Genomic DNA, 18,860 nt, shown 5'->3' on the forward strand with positions numbered 1-18,860 from the left:
AAGCATATGGTCTCTTTGGTGCCATGCGCACTGAAACATATGCTGTCCTGTTGGGTATATCCTACTGGGAATGTCCAGTAGTCATGGGGTGGTTACTGTTTCCACTGTTGTTTCTTCACTAATTTTTTTCTTTTTCTTTTTTTGTCTAGTTCCATTAATTGCTAAGAGACAGGGGTTAAAATTTTCAACTGTAACTGTGAATTTTTCTGAATTGTCCTCTAGTTACGTCAATTCTTGTTCATATATTTTGAAGCTCTGATATTAGGTGTATTCATGTTTATGTCTTTTTGATTAATAGACCCTTTTATTTGAAATACTTTTTGGCTGAGTATGACATTCCAGGTTCACAGTTCATTTTCTCTGATTGTTCACTGAAGCTGTCATTCCCTGGTCTTCTGTTTTGCATTGTTTCTGAAAAAGGTCAGCCACTACCCTGTTTCCCCGAAAATAAGACCTAGCTAAATAATCAGCTCTAATGCATCTTTTGGAACAAAAATTAATATGAGACCGGGTCTTACATTATATTATTACTATAAGTAAAATAAGACGGTCTTATATTAATTCTTGCTCCAAAAGACGCATTAGAGCTGATTGTCCAGCTAGGTCTTATTTTCGGGGAAATACAGTATTCGTTATGTCCTCCCATTTCTGTTTATCCTAGGTTTTCAGCAGGTTGACTGTGATGTGTGTAAGTGTGGTTTCCTTTATATTTATCCTACTTGCTTTTCACTGATATTCCCTTGCTCGGTATGTAACTGTTTTTTAATCAAATTTGGGGGGGGGAGAGATTGGCCATTATTTTTTCAAACCTTTTCCCTGATACCTTGAGTCTCTCCTCTCCGCCTGGTGTATTGACTGCACATAAGTTAGACCACTTGTGCTTTCCCACAGCTCACTGAGGTTATGTTTATTTTTTGTAGGTCATTTTGTCTCTGTTGGTTTCAGTGTGGAAATTTTCAATTGACCTGTCAAGTTTACTGACTTTCTTCTGTTTTATACACTCTGTTAATACCATGTTTTATTAGAGATTGTGTGTTTCAGTTCCCTTTGATTCGTTTAAAGTTTCCATCTCTCCTATAGTTATCTATATCTTCATTGTATTAGATTGGTGCAAACGTAATTGCATTTTAAAAGATTAAAAATAATTGCAAAAACTGCAATTACTTTTGCACCAACCTAATTCTTTCTTTTGTGCATTGCTCTCCATATTTATAGTTCCTTAGAGTCCTGGTCTGCTAATTCTAACATCTTGGGTCATCTTTGGGTTGCTTTCTCTTGACCATGAGTTATATTTTGCTGTTTCTTCACATGTCTGGTAATTTTTTATTGTACGCAGAACATTGTGGTTGGTACTCTGGATTTTGTTATCTTCCTCTGAAAAGTGTTTTATACAGCAGCATATTAGATTGCTGTCAGATCACTGAAGCTTATCACTTGAAGTTTAGCTTCAGTCTTTGTTAAAGTGATCTACTTCAGTTTACTCTGTGCTTTTGCTCTTGTCCCCTGCCACCTCAAATCTGAGATATAGCTTCCTCTGCTTCACTCAAGAAAAACAATTATAAAATGGTTTTACCACTTTTAACAAAAAAAGTACGGGAAAAGAAATGTTAACTTCCTACATAATATATAATCATATTTAATTTTTTTTGTTTTGTTTCAACAGCTATAATTTTTATTTCTAGAAGTTCTATAAGGATTTTTTTTAATTTGAATTTTGGTATTGATTACTTTCAACTTCAAAGGAGGCTTATTTTCCTTTAATTTATATCTGAGAATTTATATCTGAGAATTTTTCTAAGCTTTTGAAACTAATTTTTATTTTTCACATATGCCATTTGGGAAGAAGGCTGGCGATCAGCACCCCTATCTCCTCGGCCCTTTGTGAAGAAGCACTTCCTATCACAACATGTTGACTCCTTCCTCTCCTTTCAATCTCCTCTTTTCCCATTGCTCTTTTTTTTTAACCCAGTATTATAGTTATTTACCTCTCTCCCCTTCTTGACCACGAACTTGTTGGTGTGTTTCTTTTTCATCTCTGTCATGAGGCCTTGGATCAGTACCTGGCAGCCTTAGGAATAGAGAAGATACCCAACATTGAATTCCGTAACGCTGATGTTCTGTGTTTGGTGAGCATGTGTTTCATTTGTAGCTTAAGGGATTTACAGATGGCTGCTTCTGCCCCAGAGCTTTGCTTTGTTCTGAGTGACTAGTTTTACAGACTTTCTTCAGCTCTGTCACTCTTCAGAGATCCCAAACTATGCTGGGTAAAGATAAAACATAATTCTGTTTGAAAACATAAAGTAATTCCCACTTGTTTTCTCAAAATTCAAAAACCTGAAAGATGTCATTTTCCAACCACTTCTGTTTGGAGTTTGAACATTCTCTAAAGTTCAGTGTAGAAGCCCACTGAGATGAGTGGACGAGATGTCATGGCCTCAAGCCCCTTTTCAGCATGTCTTCCCTGCACTCTCCTCATCTTCCCCCTGCGGTGGGCACCTGACCGGCAGCCAGGGAGGAGCCCAAAGCGAGGGAACAGGCTTTCCATTCCTTGACTCTTAAAGCAAAGAAAAGAAATTGTTACTCATGTGGAGTCACCTCGAGGGACTGACTGACTCAAATCTCATGTTCTAAGTGTAGGTGACGTTAATCAGAGCACACACATCTTAATGATTTTCCTGGCAGAGTGGGCAAGCGCCTGGAACCCAGCCTGCAAACCAACATGCAGCACGCACGCCAGGCAGAGTTGACTTTCCCTGCATTGGTGTGTCTGGCAAGTGTAGGCATTTGTTTTGATTTAATCAACAATTAACTCTAGCTCAGAGTGCAAGGGGGTGGGTGGGTATGTATTGTTAGCACATGTGTTTGCCTATTTAAACTATATTTAAGGAATCCTTGACCCAGAGAAAGTGAACTTGAGAGAAAGGGCCTCAGGCTCTTGTTGACGGCATAATCTCCTTACTTAGATTATTTATGGCTCCAGATTATTTTCTTTGAAAGAGAGATTTTCTTCAGGGACCGAGAAGAAGGCAAAGGAGGAAGAATCAGGCAGAGGCAGCTGTAGAGAGGGTGGTTCTGCCAGACCCTTTGTCTCCATTGTCACAAGCATGTAAATCTTACCCTTGTGACGGAGCCAGGATAGGGATTTCGAAGTCCATTTGGTTAAATGGACACAACACAGATTACGTTTGGGGATCGTCCAAAACAATGTAGGGTGGAATGACAAGTGTTCTTTGGCTATGGGCAGATCACAGATTTGCTAGAAAACAAGTGACTTATTACAGGTCTGAGTACTTGTCAGAAGCTTGTCCTCGGAGCCCCAGATCCCTCTCTTTTGCTCCCCAGCAGACGGCAGCCCTGCTATATCTGCTGTGGCCAGCTCTTCCTGTCTCCTTGGAGCATTCTGAGGGTCACTTTAAAAAGCATCTGGGTACTTTGAATGACTGATCTCCTAGGCTGAAGGCAGGACTAACAGGTTCTGCCAAAAAAATTAGTCCATATTCAAGCAGAGCTTGTGCAGGCTGTTCCCTGCAAGCCCTGGGAAGTCCAGACTACAGGGCCAAGAGGGAGACCGTGCTTTTGCGAGTCTCCCTTTGTGTGCCCGGTGTTTGCACATGCACTGTATGCTGTCTGTGTAATAATGACAAGGCCACACCTCTGTGACATAAAAAGCGTACCACCTGGTACAAATTCTGCGAGGACCAGACTTTTGGAATTCCCTCCATAGCTTTTCTCCATTTCAGAGATTTCTCTCCTACAAGTTAAAGGTAGAACACAGATTTTGGATTATCGTCGTTTCCATAAAAGCCTTGTTTGCAAACAATGGAAGTGTATAGGGATGTGCAGTAATATTTCTGATGTAGTTTAAGAGTGAGATACCATTTAACATTCTCTGTGTGTTTGTACATGTATACAGGAACACATACCCACTTGTATATATGCTTCATGTTTATAATTCCTCTTTCACACTCGGTCCTCCCCTGGTTCCATCCCCCTTAAAGATGCTGGATTTTGAAAAAAGTGATAGACTTTATATTTCAGAGCAATCTTAGGTTTGCATAAAAATTGAACAGACAATACAGAGAGTTCTCATGTACATACACACGTACACGCGTACACACACGCACACGCCCGTTTCCCCTATTGATAGCATCTTGCATTAGTCAGGTATATTTGTTACAATTGATGAGCCAATAGTGACACATTGTTATTAACTAAAGTCCATAGTTTGCATTAGGGTCACTCTTGATGTATACTCTGTGGGTTTGGACAAACGTATAATGACATGTATCCACCATTATAGGGTAACACGGAGTAGTTTCACTGCCCTAAAAATCCTCTGTGCTCCACCTATTCAGCCATACCCTTCTCCCCCAACTCTGGCAGCCACTGATGTTTTTACTGTCTCCATAGTTTTGCCTTCTCTAGTTGGAATCATGCAGTACACAGCCTTTACAGATTGGCTGCTTTCACTTAGCAGTAGGCATTTAAAGTTCCTCCATGGCATTGCTTTTTGACGCTGAATAATATCCCACTCTCTGGATGGACCACAGTTTATTATCCATTCACCTACTGGAGCATGTCTTGGTTACTTCCAAGTTTGGGCAGTCATGCATAAAGCTCTTACAGACATCGTGTGCAGGATTTTGTGTGGACATAAGTTTTCCATTCATCTGGGTAAACACCAAGGAAGAAGATGGCAGCTGGGTCATAAGATGTCAGATTGAAAAAGAAAATCATCAGGGGTACTTGACACTTCCGGTACGCTTACAAGACTGTGTGTTTCCCAGAGATGATGACCATGAGGACGGGTTCTGCCAGCCCTACCGGGGAATCGCCTGTGCACGTTTCATCGGGAACCGGACCATCTATGTGGACTCCCTCCAGATGCAGGGGGAGATCGAGAACCGGATCACAGGTAGGAGCGGGGGCCTCCTGAGCAGCTGTGAACATGTGTGCAGCCCCCCATCCCTGTGCACACAGTCCACTGTGTTTTGGTCGGTGACCACCTTGGACAGTGTGTCCCTGCTCCATGTCTCTGGCAATAAAAAGTCAGAGACCTTTTTTAGAAGCAGTTGCAATTGCTGCCATGGTTTACCCTAAAATGTTCCCATTTAAATTAGTAAGTGCAGATTGCTTGGTATACACCTCTAACACATTGACTTAAGCCAACCATGTGGGTCGGAAGCCCTGAGTTGTCTTGTCCTCACTGTGTCACCAGGGTCTGGCATTCATGACACTCGCTCCACTTGACTTCTTTGTTCCTCCTTTCGTTGCTGCACCCTCTGAGAACTGTGTGTGGTTAAAAGGTACATTGACCTGGTTCCAGCTGTTTGGGAGAGAAGTTTGCAGGCCACCAGCCAGCGCTGCAGTGAGCTCAGACCTGTGTCTGCCCTGACTCCCAAGGACAGTCAGGTCTTCATGTATTAGCTTCACAGCGTGAACACAGAGCAGGTCATTCCTGAATGAAGCTGCTTGTCCTCCATCCCGTTACGTGTTACCATCTCTGGTTGGTTGGTAGCCTTCCACTCACTGACTTTCACACACTGATGCAAAGGTCTTGGGGGAAATCCCTTGAGAAGTAAAACAATGAATTAAACCAGAGTTCTGCAAAGCCCTCCTCCTGTTTCTGCTTTCTCCACAAACACGCACGCATTTCTCTCTCAGACACTGTAAGAAACCAGGAAAGTTGTGAAGATGGCAGGCGTCTCAGATTAACTGGGTTCTCTGCATAGCAGTGCTTAACCCCAGCTGCTGGGTGGAAGCACTAGCCGACCCCTGATGCTGGGCTCCCCAAGACAGTCTGCTGGGTTTGCAGCGGGGCTTGCAAAGCACTGCCCCGGTAAGGGGCAGGAATGAGGCGTCCAGGCAGAAACTCACGTAGGTGTCATTGAAATGTCCCTTTACGGTTAGGTCACCCCTGGCTTTGACTTTCACCCTCAGTCTGGAGGGTCTAACCATGGTTACAGAGCCCCCTGAGGACAGGGCCAGGTGTCCAGGGAGAAATGGAATGGCAGTAATGGGACTAGAGGATCCTGGAAGGCGCCACTTGGCCCAGTGAGAGAATGTTTTGAAAACATTGCTATCTCTCATTGGAAAAGCTTTTAATGTCGTTGAAAGCAGAACTGCTCAAACCTTTTAACTATGACATGCAGTAAAAGGTACACTTTACATTGCGACTTAGTATATGTATACATGTATTTCACAGAATTAAAATCAGCTACAGGAAACATCATTCACCCTTAACAAAACCAGTGGACTTGGATTTTTCTCTTCAGTTTTATTTTATAAAAGAAGAAAGTTGGCTGCAGCCTTAACACGAACCATGCACTCTGACATGCTCCGTTCTGTTCTAATTTTTGTCTTTTAAAATGCTACCTGCAGACTCCAGAATTAATTTTACATCCCACTAATCGGCAAACACTGATTCAAGGCACAAGATTGTTCCTCAATTATTTCGAGGAATTATTTAAAGGACTAAGCAACTCAGATGTCTAAGCCGATTGATTTTATAGCAGTTCTTAGATGAAGGTTTAGAATGAGGGTCCCCCGGATTTGTGGGTTTTTGAAATCATGGACTCCGGGTGCCTTAGACTGCCCCGTTGTGGCCGAGAGACCGCATTGCGACGTCGCGACGGTCGGTCCTCAGCCTGCGCGTCAGGACTAGTTCGCAGGACCCTGGGCGCTTCTCAGGGCATGGGCCCCAAGACACCTTCAGAGGGACGAGCTGGGTGTGGACGAAAGTGCGGACGAGTTGTCGGGCCTCCTCGTGCCGAGAACCGTAGCTTCAGAACTAGGCCCTCACAGGGGAGGGAGGAGGAGACATCCTAAAAGCGACAGCCGTGACATCCACGACCACCCCCACAGAAACGCCGGGGTGGCGTGCTTAGGTAACCTCCCCCTGCAGTCTCTCACGGCCGGCAGTCTTGGCAGTCGCCAGCTCCACAGCGAGGAGATGCAGCCGGGGTCACACCTGGCTCTGGCCGAGAGGCCCTGCACCGTCACCTCTTGCCTCTGCTCAAGTCTAACGTGACTCGCACACCAGAGTGCCTGGCACGGGGCGCGAGTGCAGTGCGTGGACCCAGCTGTTATCAGACCCTTGTGGACCGTTCATGTCCCTTCACAAATAAAGACACGGGCCGGGAAGAGCGGAGTGACCGACGTTCCTGCAGTAAATAACCGGCAGGGCCCGCTCTGGGCTCCCACCCAGCGCCTCCAACCTGGAGCCTCAGTGCGCCCGGCGGGTCGCCCGGGTTAAGGGGCTCCCGCGGCGCCATCTGCTGGCCGAACCGGGCACGCGCTGCAAGTCGGGTGGAACTGGGGCGTCCAGGGATTAATTCCAACCTCTCAGCAGGACGTGTACACGGAGGGGCTTCTCCTTCTTTAGCTCTCCAAGATCAAGTCATTATAAGCAGGTCCTTCGCAGGTGAAAGTGGGGGGGGCCTTCTGGCTGACGCCTTCCGTTGAGCCCTGACTGCGACAGCCTTCCCTCCTGCCACAGGCAGCCCTCTTACCACTCGGCCCAGACCTTGTCCCTGCAGCTCCCATTCCTTCCTTTCTTCATGTCAGATGTCAGATTCTTCCATCACATTCCATCCTGTGATGACTTGCTCCCCAAAAAGCAAACCAGCCAACCCTGGCTCAGACCGGTCTGCGAGGGCTGCTTCTCCGCTGCCCTTTACCACAAAACTCTCCCCACTTTGCAGTTGTTCCTTGGCTCTCCCCAGTAACCCCAGGCTGGGAATCCCTTCTTCCCACCCTTACCCCCACCCCACTCGCTGGCATCTGACTCCTCCTGCTGCTGCATTTCCTGGGGCTGGCTGTCCATCCTTTTGTCACATTCTGTTACCCCCTCCATCCCTGGTGAGGCCTCTCCTGCAGGCTTGAGGGTGTCGGGAGACCAGGGCCTGGTTCTTGTGCCTCTTTGCCAGTCTCTTCTTGTAGAAGCCACCCATCCCACCACTTCACCTACCGCCCTGCTCTGGCAGAGCCCCCCGTTCATAGTAGGGCCTGAAAACGTGGCTTTTGGGTCGGAAAGGGGAATCTTCCTGTAATGGGAAAAGCATGTAGCCGGATAAGATCTTGGGCCTAGTTTTCCTTCTTTTTTGTTCTGCTTTTGATGTTTGTAAGTGCAGCCGAGGACCTTCTCTGTCTGGTGCGAATCAGGGCGGCTCCCACGCTCCCTGGGGCTCTGCTCCTGAGAGCCCGGGATGGGGGCAGGGAATGGGGCGCAGGGCTGGCGCCACCAGGGGGCAGGGTGAGGGATGCGGGCCAGAGATGGGTCGGGGACACGCGGCGGGGTGCCGGGCGGGGCTCTGAGCGGGCCGCCCCCTGACGCGTCCCGCGCCTGCGCAGCGGCCTTCACTATGATAGGCACCTCCACGCACCTGTCGGACCAGTGCTCGCAGTTCGCCATCCCGTCCTTCTGCCACTTCGTGTTCCCGCTGTGCGACGCGCGCTCCCGGGCGCCGAAGCCACGTGAGCTGTGCCGCGACGAGTGTGAGGTGCTGGAGAGTGACCTGTGCCGCCAGGAGTACACCATCGCGCGCTCCAACCCGCTCATCCTCATGCGGCTGCAGCTGCCCAAGTGCGAGGCGCTGCCCCTGCCCGAGAGCCCCGACGCCGCCAACTGCATGCGCGTCGGCATCCCGGCCGAGCGGCTGGGCCGCTGTGAGTCCGCACGCCCCACGCACCGCACCACCCGGGCCTCGTGCCGTGCCGGGGGCCCTCTGTCCCGAGAGGCCCGCAGCCCGGGGCCCCTGTCTAGGCTCTGCCAGCGGGGCTTACGAGCAGGGGTTTCAGTCACAGCCCCAGGCCACACCCAGCTGGCTCCTGCCTGTTTGGGGACACCTGTGAGTCACTCCACCTCTCTGAGCCCCAGACCTCACTCAGTAAGATGGAGTAATCTCTGGGCCGCCTGCCACAGAGGCGCCAGGGGGACAGAGCCAGCTTCCAGACCTGCCCTGTGGTCCACAAGCACCTGTCCTCAGGACGAGGTCAGCCTGCGGCCCCCTGCAGGGGACCCCGGGGAAGAGGCTGCCTCCCTCCTGCCCGCGTCTACTCCCCAGACCAGGCTGGGGGGCCAGGAGGGCGGCAGGCTCCTGGCAGCTGCGCCTGTTCTTCTCGCGCTGCGCTCAAGGTCGGTCCCAGCTGCAGGGCCTACTCAGTGTGACCTCGGACGAGCTGCTTAAATACGGTCTCCTCATGTTACACGAGAATGATACCTACCAACGTCAGGCGTTGGAGTGAAGATTAAGTGAGCTACCACTTAGAAAGTTCTTAGGACAGTGCCCCAGTACAGTAAGCACTGTACCTGCTGCTCCACCTTTGACACCCCCAGGTCCGGCTCAGACAGCACTCGGGGTCTCCTCGGGGAGGCAGAGTGTGGCTGAGCCGTCCTCCCTCGGTAGCAGGGGTGCCTGAAAGATGGGCCAGGTCTGGCAGGTCCTTTTCTCTCCCACACACTCTGATTTTGCTTCCAGAGTAAATAAACGTGAGATTGGGGATGGCTTTCTCATGCTGGAATGGAGGTCCTTGGTGGGTCCCAGCGGTGGTTTCAGGGTCATAAAATAACTTATGACAGCTTTTCTTCCCCATATGTGTCCCCAATTTGACTAGTAAGCTGGGACTTCATTGCATCATTATTTGTAAGGCTGCCTTTCTTAGAAGTTATTTAAATCCTTTGGTCTTTTGGACACTCCAGTTTGAGTTCATGCAGATGAAGTGGTTTGTTATCCTTTCTGGAAGAGCTGAGGGAGGGTGCTGTCTGTACCCCGAGTAGGCTTGCTTCCTCTGGATTTCCGGGCCTCCTAATGCATCTTCTCTCTTAGACCATCAGTGTTACAATGGCTCGGGCACTGATTACAGAGGGACAGCGAGCACCACCAAGTCGGGGCACCAGTGCCAACCGTGGGCCCTGCAGCACCCCCACAGCCACCACCTGACCAGCACAGACTTCCCTGAGCTCGGAGGAGGGCACGCCTACTGCCGGAACCCCGGAGGGCAGATGGAAGGCCCCTGGTGCTTCACGCAGAATAAAAACGTACGCATGGAACTGTGTGACGTACCCTCTTGTAGTATGTATTCTCTCTCTCTCATTTTTTTAAAGTGTTGACTGTTGAGTGCACTTTGTGATGGTGGGGGACCAGGAGGCTGGTGGCTCTGGGCACCACTCCCATTCCACCGCCACGGTCGTTTGTTTTAAGTAAAACTGTTGCTGATAATATCTGGTCATTTAAATTATAGAAAAGTCTGAAGAATCATATGCACATGCCCCCTAGTTTCCTCACTCAGTGGAGACTGCTGTTTGCATGTGGGGTCCCACTGTCAGCCCTTTCCCGTCACGGTCCTGGGATGCTTGTTTCTCCATTAACATTGTCACACACTATTTTCCAGTATCAATAAACATGCTCCACGTTAGAGTTAGAGCAGCTGCTTAGTAGCCAGGCATCTGCAGGTGGGGGCACCTCCCCGGCTGCCCAACCCCTGCCTTCCTGCTCTACTCAGCTCTCCCATGCAGATTTGGCAGACTGAGGGAAAAACAGGACTTAAATCTCTTAACCATTTTCCCTGCAATTTGTCTGTTAAATTATGATTAGGAGAAGACTGTGTAGTTAACTTTACAAACATTGTTGTTTCTATTCCAATATTTACATTCCACCAGCTGTAGGCGGCCTGGATACCTGAGATAGGGCTGTCTTCTGAGTCTTCCATTTTGGAACCTGGGGTCAGAGGGTTGGTGGAAAATTACTGAGAGAAGACTGATAAAGAGAGGTTAATGGTGAGACAAATCAAGGCAAACCGTTCACCTGGAAACCTCTCCTGGTGGCCAGCGGAGGGGGCCGGCATGCCTTCCCCCTTCCAGAGATGGGAGTGAAAACCGTGTTCATTACCTCTCCAAGTCCCAAACTTGGCACTCCCTTTCACTCTGAAGTTCACAGAAGACTGAAAACGCCAGTAGTTTGATTATAGCATAGCTACTCTGTGGAATGTACAGTGGTTTAAAAAAGTTTCCTGCAAAGAAGGATGTCAATGATGTCCTGTTAAGGGAAAGAAGCAAGTTGTAGACCAGTAGCTGTGTTATGTCTGTTTCTTCTCTCTCTGTCTCTTCCCCCCTTCTCCCTCCTCCTCCCTCCTCCTTTCTTCCTTCTCTCCCCTTCTCTTTCTGTCTTTTCACAAAAGAACAAAATGAGCAAAAGGTATATGTGTGTGTCTATGTGTGTGCACACACACATGTACACACACACAGTCAAGCACCTATATAGTTCACGGATGAAGTTTTGGAAGGACACACACCAAACTTCTAGCATTGATTTCCTCTGACCTACAGAAATGTTAAAATATAAGATGTTTTATAATGAGCAGTTATTTTGTAATTAAAACTAAATCAAAACAAAGAAAAATATGTATGTTCTTTGCAGGAATATGTATGCAGTTGCAGGAATCTTATTTTGCAGAAACATTTGTACTTACAGGGCAGAAGTGCAAGGATATTTATTGCAGAATCACTTTTAATAGCTAAATAAGAAACAGACTAAGTTTTTCCCAGTGGAGGGTTGGCTGGTACCATGGAACTGTACGCCGCTGCCAAGGAATTCCTAGAGCTGTCTGTCCTGCACCTGACGTTCGAGACACATTACTCTGCCACAAAACCAGAAGCAGGGAAATATAGATGATATGATTCTATTTAAACTTCTGTTTTTTTTTTAAAAAAAAAAAAAACCATGAAAGTGCTGCTTCTGTATGCCAAAATAGTTGAATATTGGTTATTTCATGTTCAAATTAAAATACACGTAAAAAGTCAGGTGAACACCAACTTATTAACAATGGCATAGCCTTTGGCAAAATGGGCTGTTAGGAATATTCACTGTTCTATAATACCACAATTATTAGTAAGCATGTGTACTGTTGGTTATTTTAAAATACAATGATAAAATAAATGGTTGTTCAAGTGTTTGGATGGTGCTCACACCTCTAATCTTGGCCTGAGGGGCATGGATTCTCCCCTGACCCCTAATAATGAAAGATAACAGTTTCCACTGCCCCCAAGGCTTCTAGAACATCTGCCTCCAGGTAGGCCCAGAAGAATTTTGTGTGTGTTTTTATTTTACTTTACTTTTACTGTATTTTATTTATTTAATTTCATTTTATATATTTTTTTAATTTTATTTTATTTTAGATGCTGGGAGGCCATACTGGGTTTGGGACCATGTTTTTCTTTATGAAGGTGGTGATATTGTTCATTTTTAGAAGTCTCTTTCAGAGACTACATTGACCAGAAATCACTTGTCTGCTTTCAAATGGAGAGCTCATTACCCACTAGTCATAGGGGCACTCAAGTCCCGTGTAATTATTCACAAGGTTAAGGAGAAAACTGCTAGAGGGGTGGGAAAGTGGCCCTTTCTGGAAGAGGGTTCTGCCTCCTTGCCAGGGGAACCCCCAACTCTCCTTCCAGATGTCAGCACAGCTGCCTGGTGGGGGGAGTGCTCGCTGCACTTCCCGTGTGTCCTGTCGGGGGAGACAAAGCGCACTCTTCATTGTGGGAAAAGAGAGGAGAAGCCTGGACGCCTCAGGCTGTGTCTTACCATCGTTCTTGCAGAATTCTCCTGCCCCTGAGAATTTGGGAGTTTGGGTCAAACTCATCGGCTGCCAGTGCTCTTTTAAATCAAATGCGATTTTAATCATTCTCCTAAAAGAATATATTATTATACAAAAATGTAAACAATCCTAAAATACTGAATGAAGGAAAAGGTCATTTCTAATCCCAGAATCAATTTTCCCTTACGGAGGACAAGGGTCAAACATGTTTCATCAAGTTTTTGTAAAGATGAAGTCAGGCAGAGCCCCTTGTTCCTTTTCCCAGTGGTGTTCAAGCGTTAGGAAGAAGAGCGTGCTGCTAATGACACTAGGAGACCTCGAGAGTTCACGTGCCGGTTGTGCTCTGTATCCTGGGGTGTTCTCATGGGGGCAGTTCTGGATTGGTCTCACGGATTTATCACAGGATGTGCATTTTTCGGTACATTATCTCTTTTTAACGTTCAGTGTGTAATTTTGTCCCTTTGTGCAACTGACCTATTATTTGCTTGTACTTACGTATTGTAGTTGGAGGTGGGAATGGGCTGGGAGAGAGCTTGGAGTTGAGAGGCGGGTGTTCTCGGAAAACTCACGGAAGCCTGGCTGTCCACAGGTCCCCAGGGCGGCAGCAGGCTGGGGATTCTGTACATCTTGGTTCCGAGCATCGCCATCCCCCTGGTCATCGCCTGCCTCTTCTTCCTGGTCTGCATGTGCCGGAACAAGCAGAAGGCCTCCGCCTCCACGCCCCCACGCCGGCAGCTGATGGCGTCGCCCAGCCAGGATGTGGAGATGCCCCTCATCAGCCAACACAAGCAGGTCTCCCAGCTCACGTGTTTCTGGGCGGCGCCTCCGGGCTTACCCTTTGCCTGCCATGTTAGCCTTCTTAATTTACTTGAAGCGCAACACAGAACTCTTAAACAGTCTTTCATTTTGCTGTTTCTTCTCTGAAACATTTCAGCACATTTGTGTCCTAGGAAATAAATGGTAGGTGTGTTTGGAATCTGCTGTTTTAGGTTTGTCGTCTGCCAAGACCACCCCCGCCCCCCATCACTGGGCCGTCCTCTCTGCAATGCTTCAGATGTCCCCATAGGGGACACCAGGAAAGGGGCTCAGGTCGCCCCCACTACTTGTGGCACTTTTAAGGGACTAGGGACTGTGTTCTGCTCAGCTTGTGGTTGGGTTGGTTTTGCTTTATTTTGTTTTTCAGGGAAGGATAAAGCAACTATCTTGTAGAGGAAGTAGGGGGCAGGCCACCCCTACCCTAGGAGTTGTCAGGATGGTGAGAACACACTGAAATACAACCACTCAGCCTAAATGAAAGGATATTCATATTACTTACAAGCTTTAAGGGGAAAGTCATTCCCTTGTGGGCTTTGAAGGGGGAGAGTGGACTCCTTCAGCTCTGTCACCAGGAGTCACTCAGTGTTTGGGGGCTGAGAGGATGGATGACAAGAAGGACACAGATTCCCCTGCGGTCAGGGAAATTCCAAGAAGGATGGGGGCCAGACGCACAGAAGGGACGAGAACTGTGGAAGCAGAGAGGTACAAGATTTACATCGATTTCACCCACATGGTGCTTTGTCAAGATGCATCTAATTAAGAATCTAACCAAGTATACGGTGCCGTGGCAGGCGTCGTACACCTGAAACTAACATAAAATGGTATTGAATGTCAATTATCATTTAAAATATATACACATAGTCACGGGATGTAAAGTACAGCATAGGGAATATAGGCAATGGTATTGTAACCGCTGTGTACTCATACAATGTCAGAGGGGTAGGAGATTTGGGGGCGTTATCACTCTGTGAGGTGTGTAAATGTCTAATCGTTGTTTTGTACACCTGAAACTAACAAGTAAAAGATAATCTAATCAAGATGAGCTGCAAGACAGACTCACTGAGGAGTCCCTGGAGAACAGCTGGCCGGGGCTCTAAAAATGACAAATTGTGGGGCACACACTTTGGGGTTCGAGAGAAATAGGCATGGGTCTGGCTGTGCTGTGCAGTGGGGGCTGAACCTCCTAGAGTGGGCACATATCGGGGAGGAAAGTCCCTGGGTGGGGGGACCCAGCTGGGAGAGTGCAGGGGTGACTGTGGGACAGCTGGAGCTCAGCTTGGCTGGGTCTGTGTGTGTGTGAATAGGTGTGTGCGCACACACTCACACACACACACTGCAGTGGTATCTCAGCTGTACTTGTGGGGACATAGTTTACAGCTATGTGGGGACATATTGAAGGTCTCAGGAAGCCTCTAGGCGTCAGGGTGTATTTAAGAGCAGAAAGCAGGTGTGTGGGCAGGCTGAGCCAGGGACGGGCCGGGTCAGCAGGTCCCCTGCAAGGCCGTGGTGGCAGGCAGTTCTAGAGCCAGCCCCTCCAGAGCCCCGCCAGCATCCCTGTGCTTCCTTCCCCAGTCTCAGTGGCAGAAATGTTTCATTAGGGCTTTTTTCTTGGCAGGCGAAACTCAAGGAGATCAGCTTGTCCACGGTGAGGTTCATGGAGGAGCTTGGGGAGGACCGCTTTGGGAAGGTCTACAAAGGGCACCTGTTCGGCCCAGCGCCTGGGGAAACGACCCAAGCGGTGGCCATCAAAACACTGAAGGACAAAGCGGAGGGGCCGCTTCGGGAGGAATTCCGGCATGAGGCCATGCTACGTGCTCGGCTGCAGCACCCCAATATTGTCTGCCTGCTGGGCGTGGTGACCAAGGACCAGCCTCTCAGCATGATCTTCAGCTACTGCTCGCACGGGGACCTCCACGAGTTCCTGGTCATGCGCTCCCCGCACTCAGACGTGGGCAGCACGGACGACGACCGCACCGTGAAGTCTGCGCTGGAGCCGCCGGACTTCGTACACGTGGTGGCGCAGATCGCGTCGGGCATGGAGTACCTGTCCAGCCACCACGTGGTCCACAAGGACCTGGCCACGCGCAACGTGCTCGTGTACGACAAGCTGAGCGTGAAGATCTCAGACTTGGGGCTGTTCCGCGAAGTGTACTCCGCCGACTACTACAAGCTGATGGGGAGCGCGCTGCTGCCCATCCGCTGGATGTCCCCCGAGGCCATCATGTACGGCAAGTTCTCCGTGGACTCGGACATCTGGTCCTACGGCGTGGTCCTGTGGGAGGTCTTCAGCTACGGCCTGCAGCCCTACTGCGGGCACTCCAACCAGGACGTGGTGGACATGGTGCGCAGCCGCCAGGTGCTGCCCTGCCCCGACGACTGCCCCGCCTGGGTGTACGCGCTCATGGTGGAGTGCTGGAACGAGTTCCCCAGCCGGCGGCCCCGCTTCAAGGACATCCACAGCAGGCTCCGCGCCTGGGGCAACCTGTCCGCCTACAACAGCTCGGCGCAGACCTCGGGCGCCAGCAACGCCACGCAGACCAGCTCGCTGAGCACCAGCCCGGTCAGCAACGTCAGCAACGCGCGCTACGGGGGCCCCAAGCCCAAGGCCCAGGCCTTCCCGCAGCCGCAGTTCATCCCCATCAAGGGCCAGATCCGGCCCCTGGTGCCCCCTCCTCAGCTCTACATCCCCGTCAACGGCTACCAGCCCGTGCCGGCCTACGGGGCCTACCTGCCCAACTTTTACCCGGTCCAGATCCCGGTGCAGATGGCGCCGCAGCAGGTGCCTGCCCAGATGGTCCCCAAGCCCGGCTCCCACCACAGCGGGAGCGGTTCCACTAGCACGGGCTATGTCACCACCGCGCCGTCCAACACGTCCGTGGCCGACAGGGCAGCCCTGCTCTCCGAGGGCACCGAGGACACGCAGAACACCCCCGAAGACGTGGCCCAGAGCCCGGTGCAGGAAGCAGACGAAGAGGGAGATGGCTCTGTCCCAGAGACCGAGCTGCTGGGGGACAGCGACACTCTGCAGATGGACGAGGCTGACACCCAGCTGGAGGCCTGAGGGGTGCGGGTCCACAGGGCGGTCACGGGACACTTCAGCCACCTTGAGACGTGAGCCCCAGGCACCCGGGGGCTGTTCTGCAGCCTCTCCCCATGAAATCCCCCTCCTCCGCCATCCTCTCCAGCACAGAGCTCCCGGCACCCCCGCCACCCTTTGATGGGAGGAGGGTCTTCTAGCCGGTGGCACCGGAGCGCAGTGACTCCCAACGTCCCCCATCTCCCCAGAAGAGGATGGGTATAATAGTAAGCAGTGCCTGTGCTTTGAAGAAAAATAGGTGGCATCCTCCCTCCATGTGGCATTTGGGTCCAATATTGCAGAACTTTGGGACAACAGGCTCGCGCAAGGCAGCGAGGTGGGACTTGGGCTTCGCCATTCCCAGCAGCTGGCGTTGGCTGCGGATGGAGGAGCTGCCGTCCTCTCCGCCGCCCCCACGCCGGCCTTGAGTTCCCTTCAGCTACCAAAGATGAGCCGGAGCAGGACTCTGCTGCAGACCTGCCAGCGTCTGCTGAGACAGGGGCTTCTGAAACCCGAGTCCCATTTTAAAACAAAATTTGCCTTAGAAGAAACCGACACGATTTTGTATTTTTGTGAAATGATTTTAATTCTCTTGCATGTGTATTTTGCCCACTTTTCTGGAATTCAAGGGAAAAGTGTTTCTTGGGTTTGGAATGGTAACAAAGGAAGCAATATTGTATAGAGCACACAGTATTGTCTGTTTTCTTAGAATCATGTACAGGCCTTAAATGTAATTTATATGGTTTTTGTATGTCATTTTCATTGAAGTATTTTGAGCTTAAACTAATGACTTAGTAATTTAACTGTTTACCTTACCCACCTGGGATGCCACCTGATTGTATTTTGGTTGCTTGTGTTTGTACTGATGTAAGTGAGGTCTGTTTATTTCGGCTCCTGTGACAGGCCCACAGGCACACTGCGTCAGGCACACGGGACAACTCTCACCTGTAACTCCCACCCCTGGTGTATCCAATAAAGCGGAACAGCATTTGCTCGGCTCTCTGCAGGTTGTGAGGGTGTCATGCAGTAAGGGGTGCGGGACGAGGGAGGCACCAGTTGGAGACCACGCAGGCTGAGCCCTTGCAGCCTGGGGTGCTTATCCAGGATGGCGACTTTGTAGGAATGTGGGTGTACATTGGTAAATAAATGATGGAAGCAAGTTCCACTGCTTTCTCTGTTAAGGTCTGGGGGAGTGAACTAATTGCTGATGATGTGAAGTTGGGCTTTGGTTTTAAACCTCTCCCCCCTGAGAGAGGCCCCAAGAAAGACCCCTGACATTTTTAGACATGAAGCCTGATACTTCCCAAGGTACCTGAGCAGTGCTGGTGGCTGAGGCCATGAGGGGGGATGGGCCTCCTTCACCACCTGCCCAGGGCTGCCTGCGCCCCCTACCCCATCAGCAGTGCGGCCAGCTGAGCCAGAGTACACCTGGGCCAGGGTCACCTGAGGTGTGGGGGGGTGGTCAGTGGCTCCTGGGCTTCCAGTCCGGGAATGGGCACTAACAGCCACAACTTGGGTGAGGCCTGACCGAGCTTCTGCCAGCCAGCCAGCCAGCCAAGGCCCCTGCTGTCCCATCCTGGCCCTGCTCGACATGGCCTGGAGGCTGCCATGGTTACTGCAGTGGGTCCACAACCCTGGGGCCAGGCCAGGCGAGGCTCAGTAGGAATTTGTTTCACATGCGTGGGCTGTGGTTCTTTAGCCAGCAGAGCCTCCTTCAGAGCTTGTTCCGGAAAACAGCAGTGCTTTCCCTGCTCCCAGGCAGGACTGCTGGGGCCACAAAGGTTCATTTCTAACAAGTGCCCAGAGGGTGCGGAGGCTGGCAGTGGGGACGCTCCGCGAGCCACAGAGCACAGAACCGGCGTACAGCACCTCGGGCCCTCCTGAACTTCAGGTCCATCCTTTACACCCCTCGACCACTCCTTTGCTTAGCAGAATGCTGCCCACGGCAGAGCCACACACACACAGAGATACGAAATAAAGTGTCTTAAGTGCAGCCTAAATCCAGCACGGACTCTGCTGGGCGGAAGGAAGTGACGTCACGTGGGCAAGGGCTGGCGCCCCAGCCCCTCGAGACATGGAACGGGCTCAGGGTTGAATGGAGCTACTTCTCATTTCCTGACCTGAAAGAGGAACTTAATGTTATCTCTATTGTGGTACACCTGATGGTTTAACTGTTCAGTTGAGACCTGAGAGTAAAAAATGGGAAACAAGCCCTGTGGCGCTCCCCCCAGCACGGTGTGGGCAGCCAGCCCCGCTGCCTGACGACAGAGCCAGCAGCAGAGATTCTGCAGAAACGCGTTGGGAGGGTGTTTGGGCGAAGTGGGGGAGGTTACATTCGGGGATTTTTTTTTTTTTGGCTAAATATACCATTTGC

At 50.1% G+C, this 18,860-nt stretch overlaps 1 protein-coding gene across 1 annotated transcript in view; it reads left to right on the forward strand.

Moving 5' to 3' along the window:
- ROR2 (receptor tyrosine kinase like orphan receptor 2) overlaps nucleotides 1–17,643 on the forward strand; it is a 226,531-nt gene extending 208,888 nt beyond the window's left edge. The window contains exons 5-9 of the mRNA XM_081066665.1: nucleotides 4,788–4,915; nucleotides 8,353–8,667; nucleotides 9,828–10,073; nucleotides 13,184–13,386; nucleotides 15,026–17,643. Of these exons, the coding sequence (XP_080922791.1) occupies nucleotides 4,788–4,915; nucleotides 8,353–8,667; nucleotides 9,828–10,073; nucleotides 13,184–13,386; nucleotides 15,026–16,471 (2,338 nt within the window). The 3' untranslated portion in view covers nucleotides 16,472–17,643. The remainder of the gene's footprint in view (nucleotides 1–4,787; nucleotides 4,916–8,352; nucleotides 8,668–9,827; nucleotides 10,074–13,183; nucleotides 13,387–15,025) is intronic.
- The last annotated feature ends 1,217 nt before the right edge of the window (nucleotides 17,644–18,860 follow it).

The sequence above is a fragment of the Rhinolophus hipposideros genome (assembly GCF_964194185.1).
Source record: "Rhinolophus hipposideros genome assembly, chromosome: 11".
In the NCBI taxonomy this organism is placed as follows: domain Eukaryota; kingdom Metazoa; phylum Chordata; class Mammalia; order Chiroptera; family Rhinolophidae; genus Rhinolophus; species Rhinolophus hipposideros.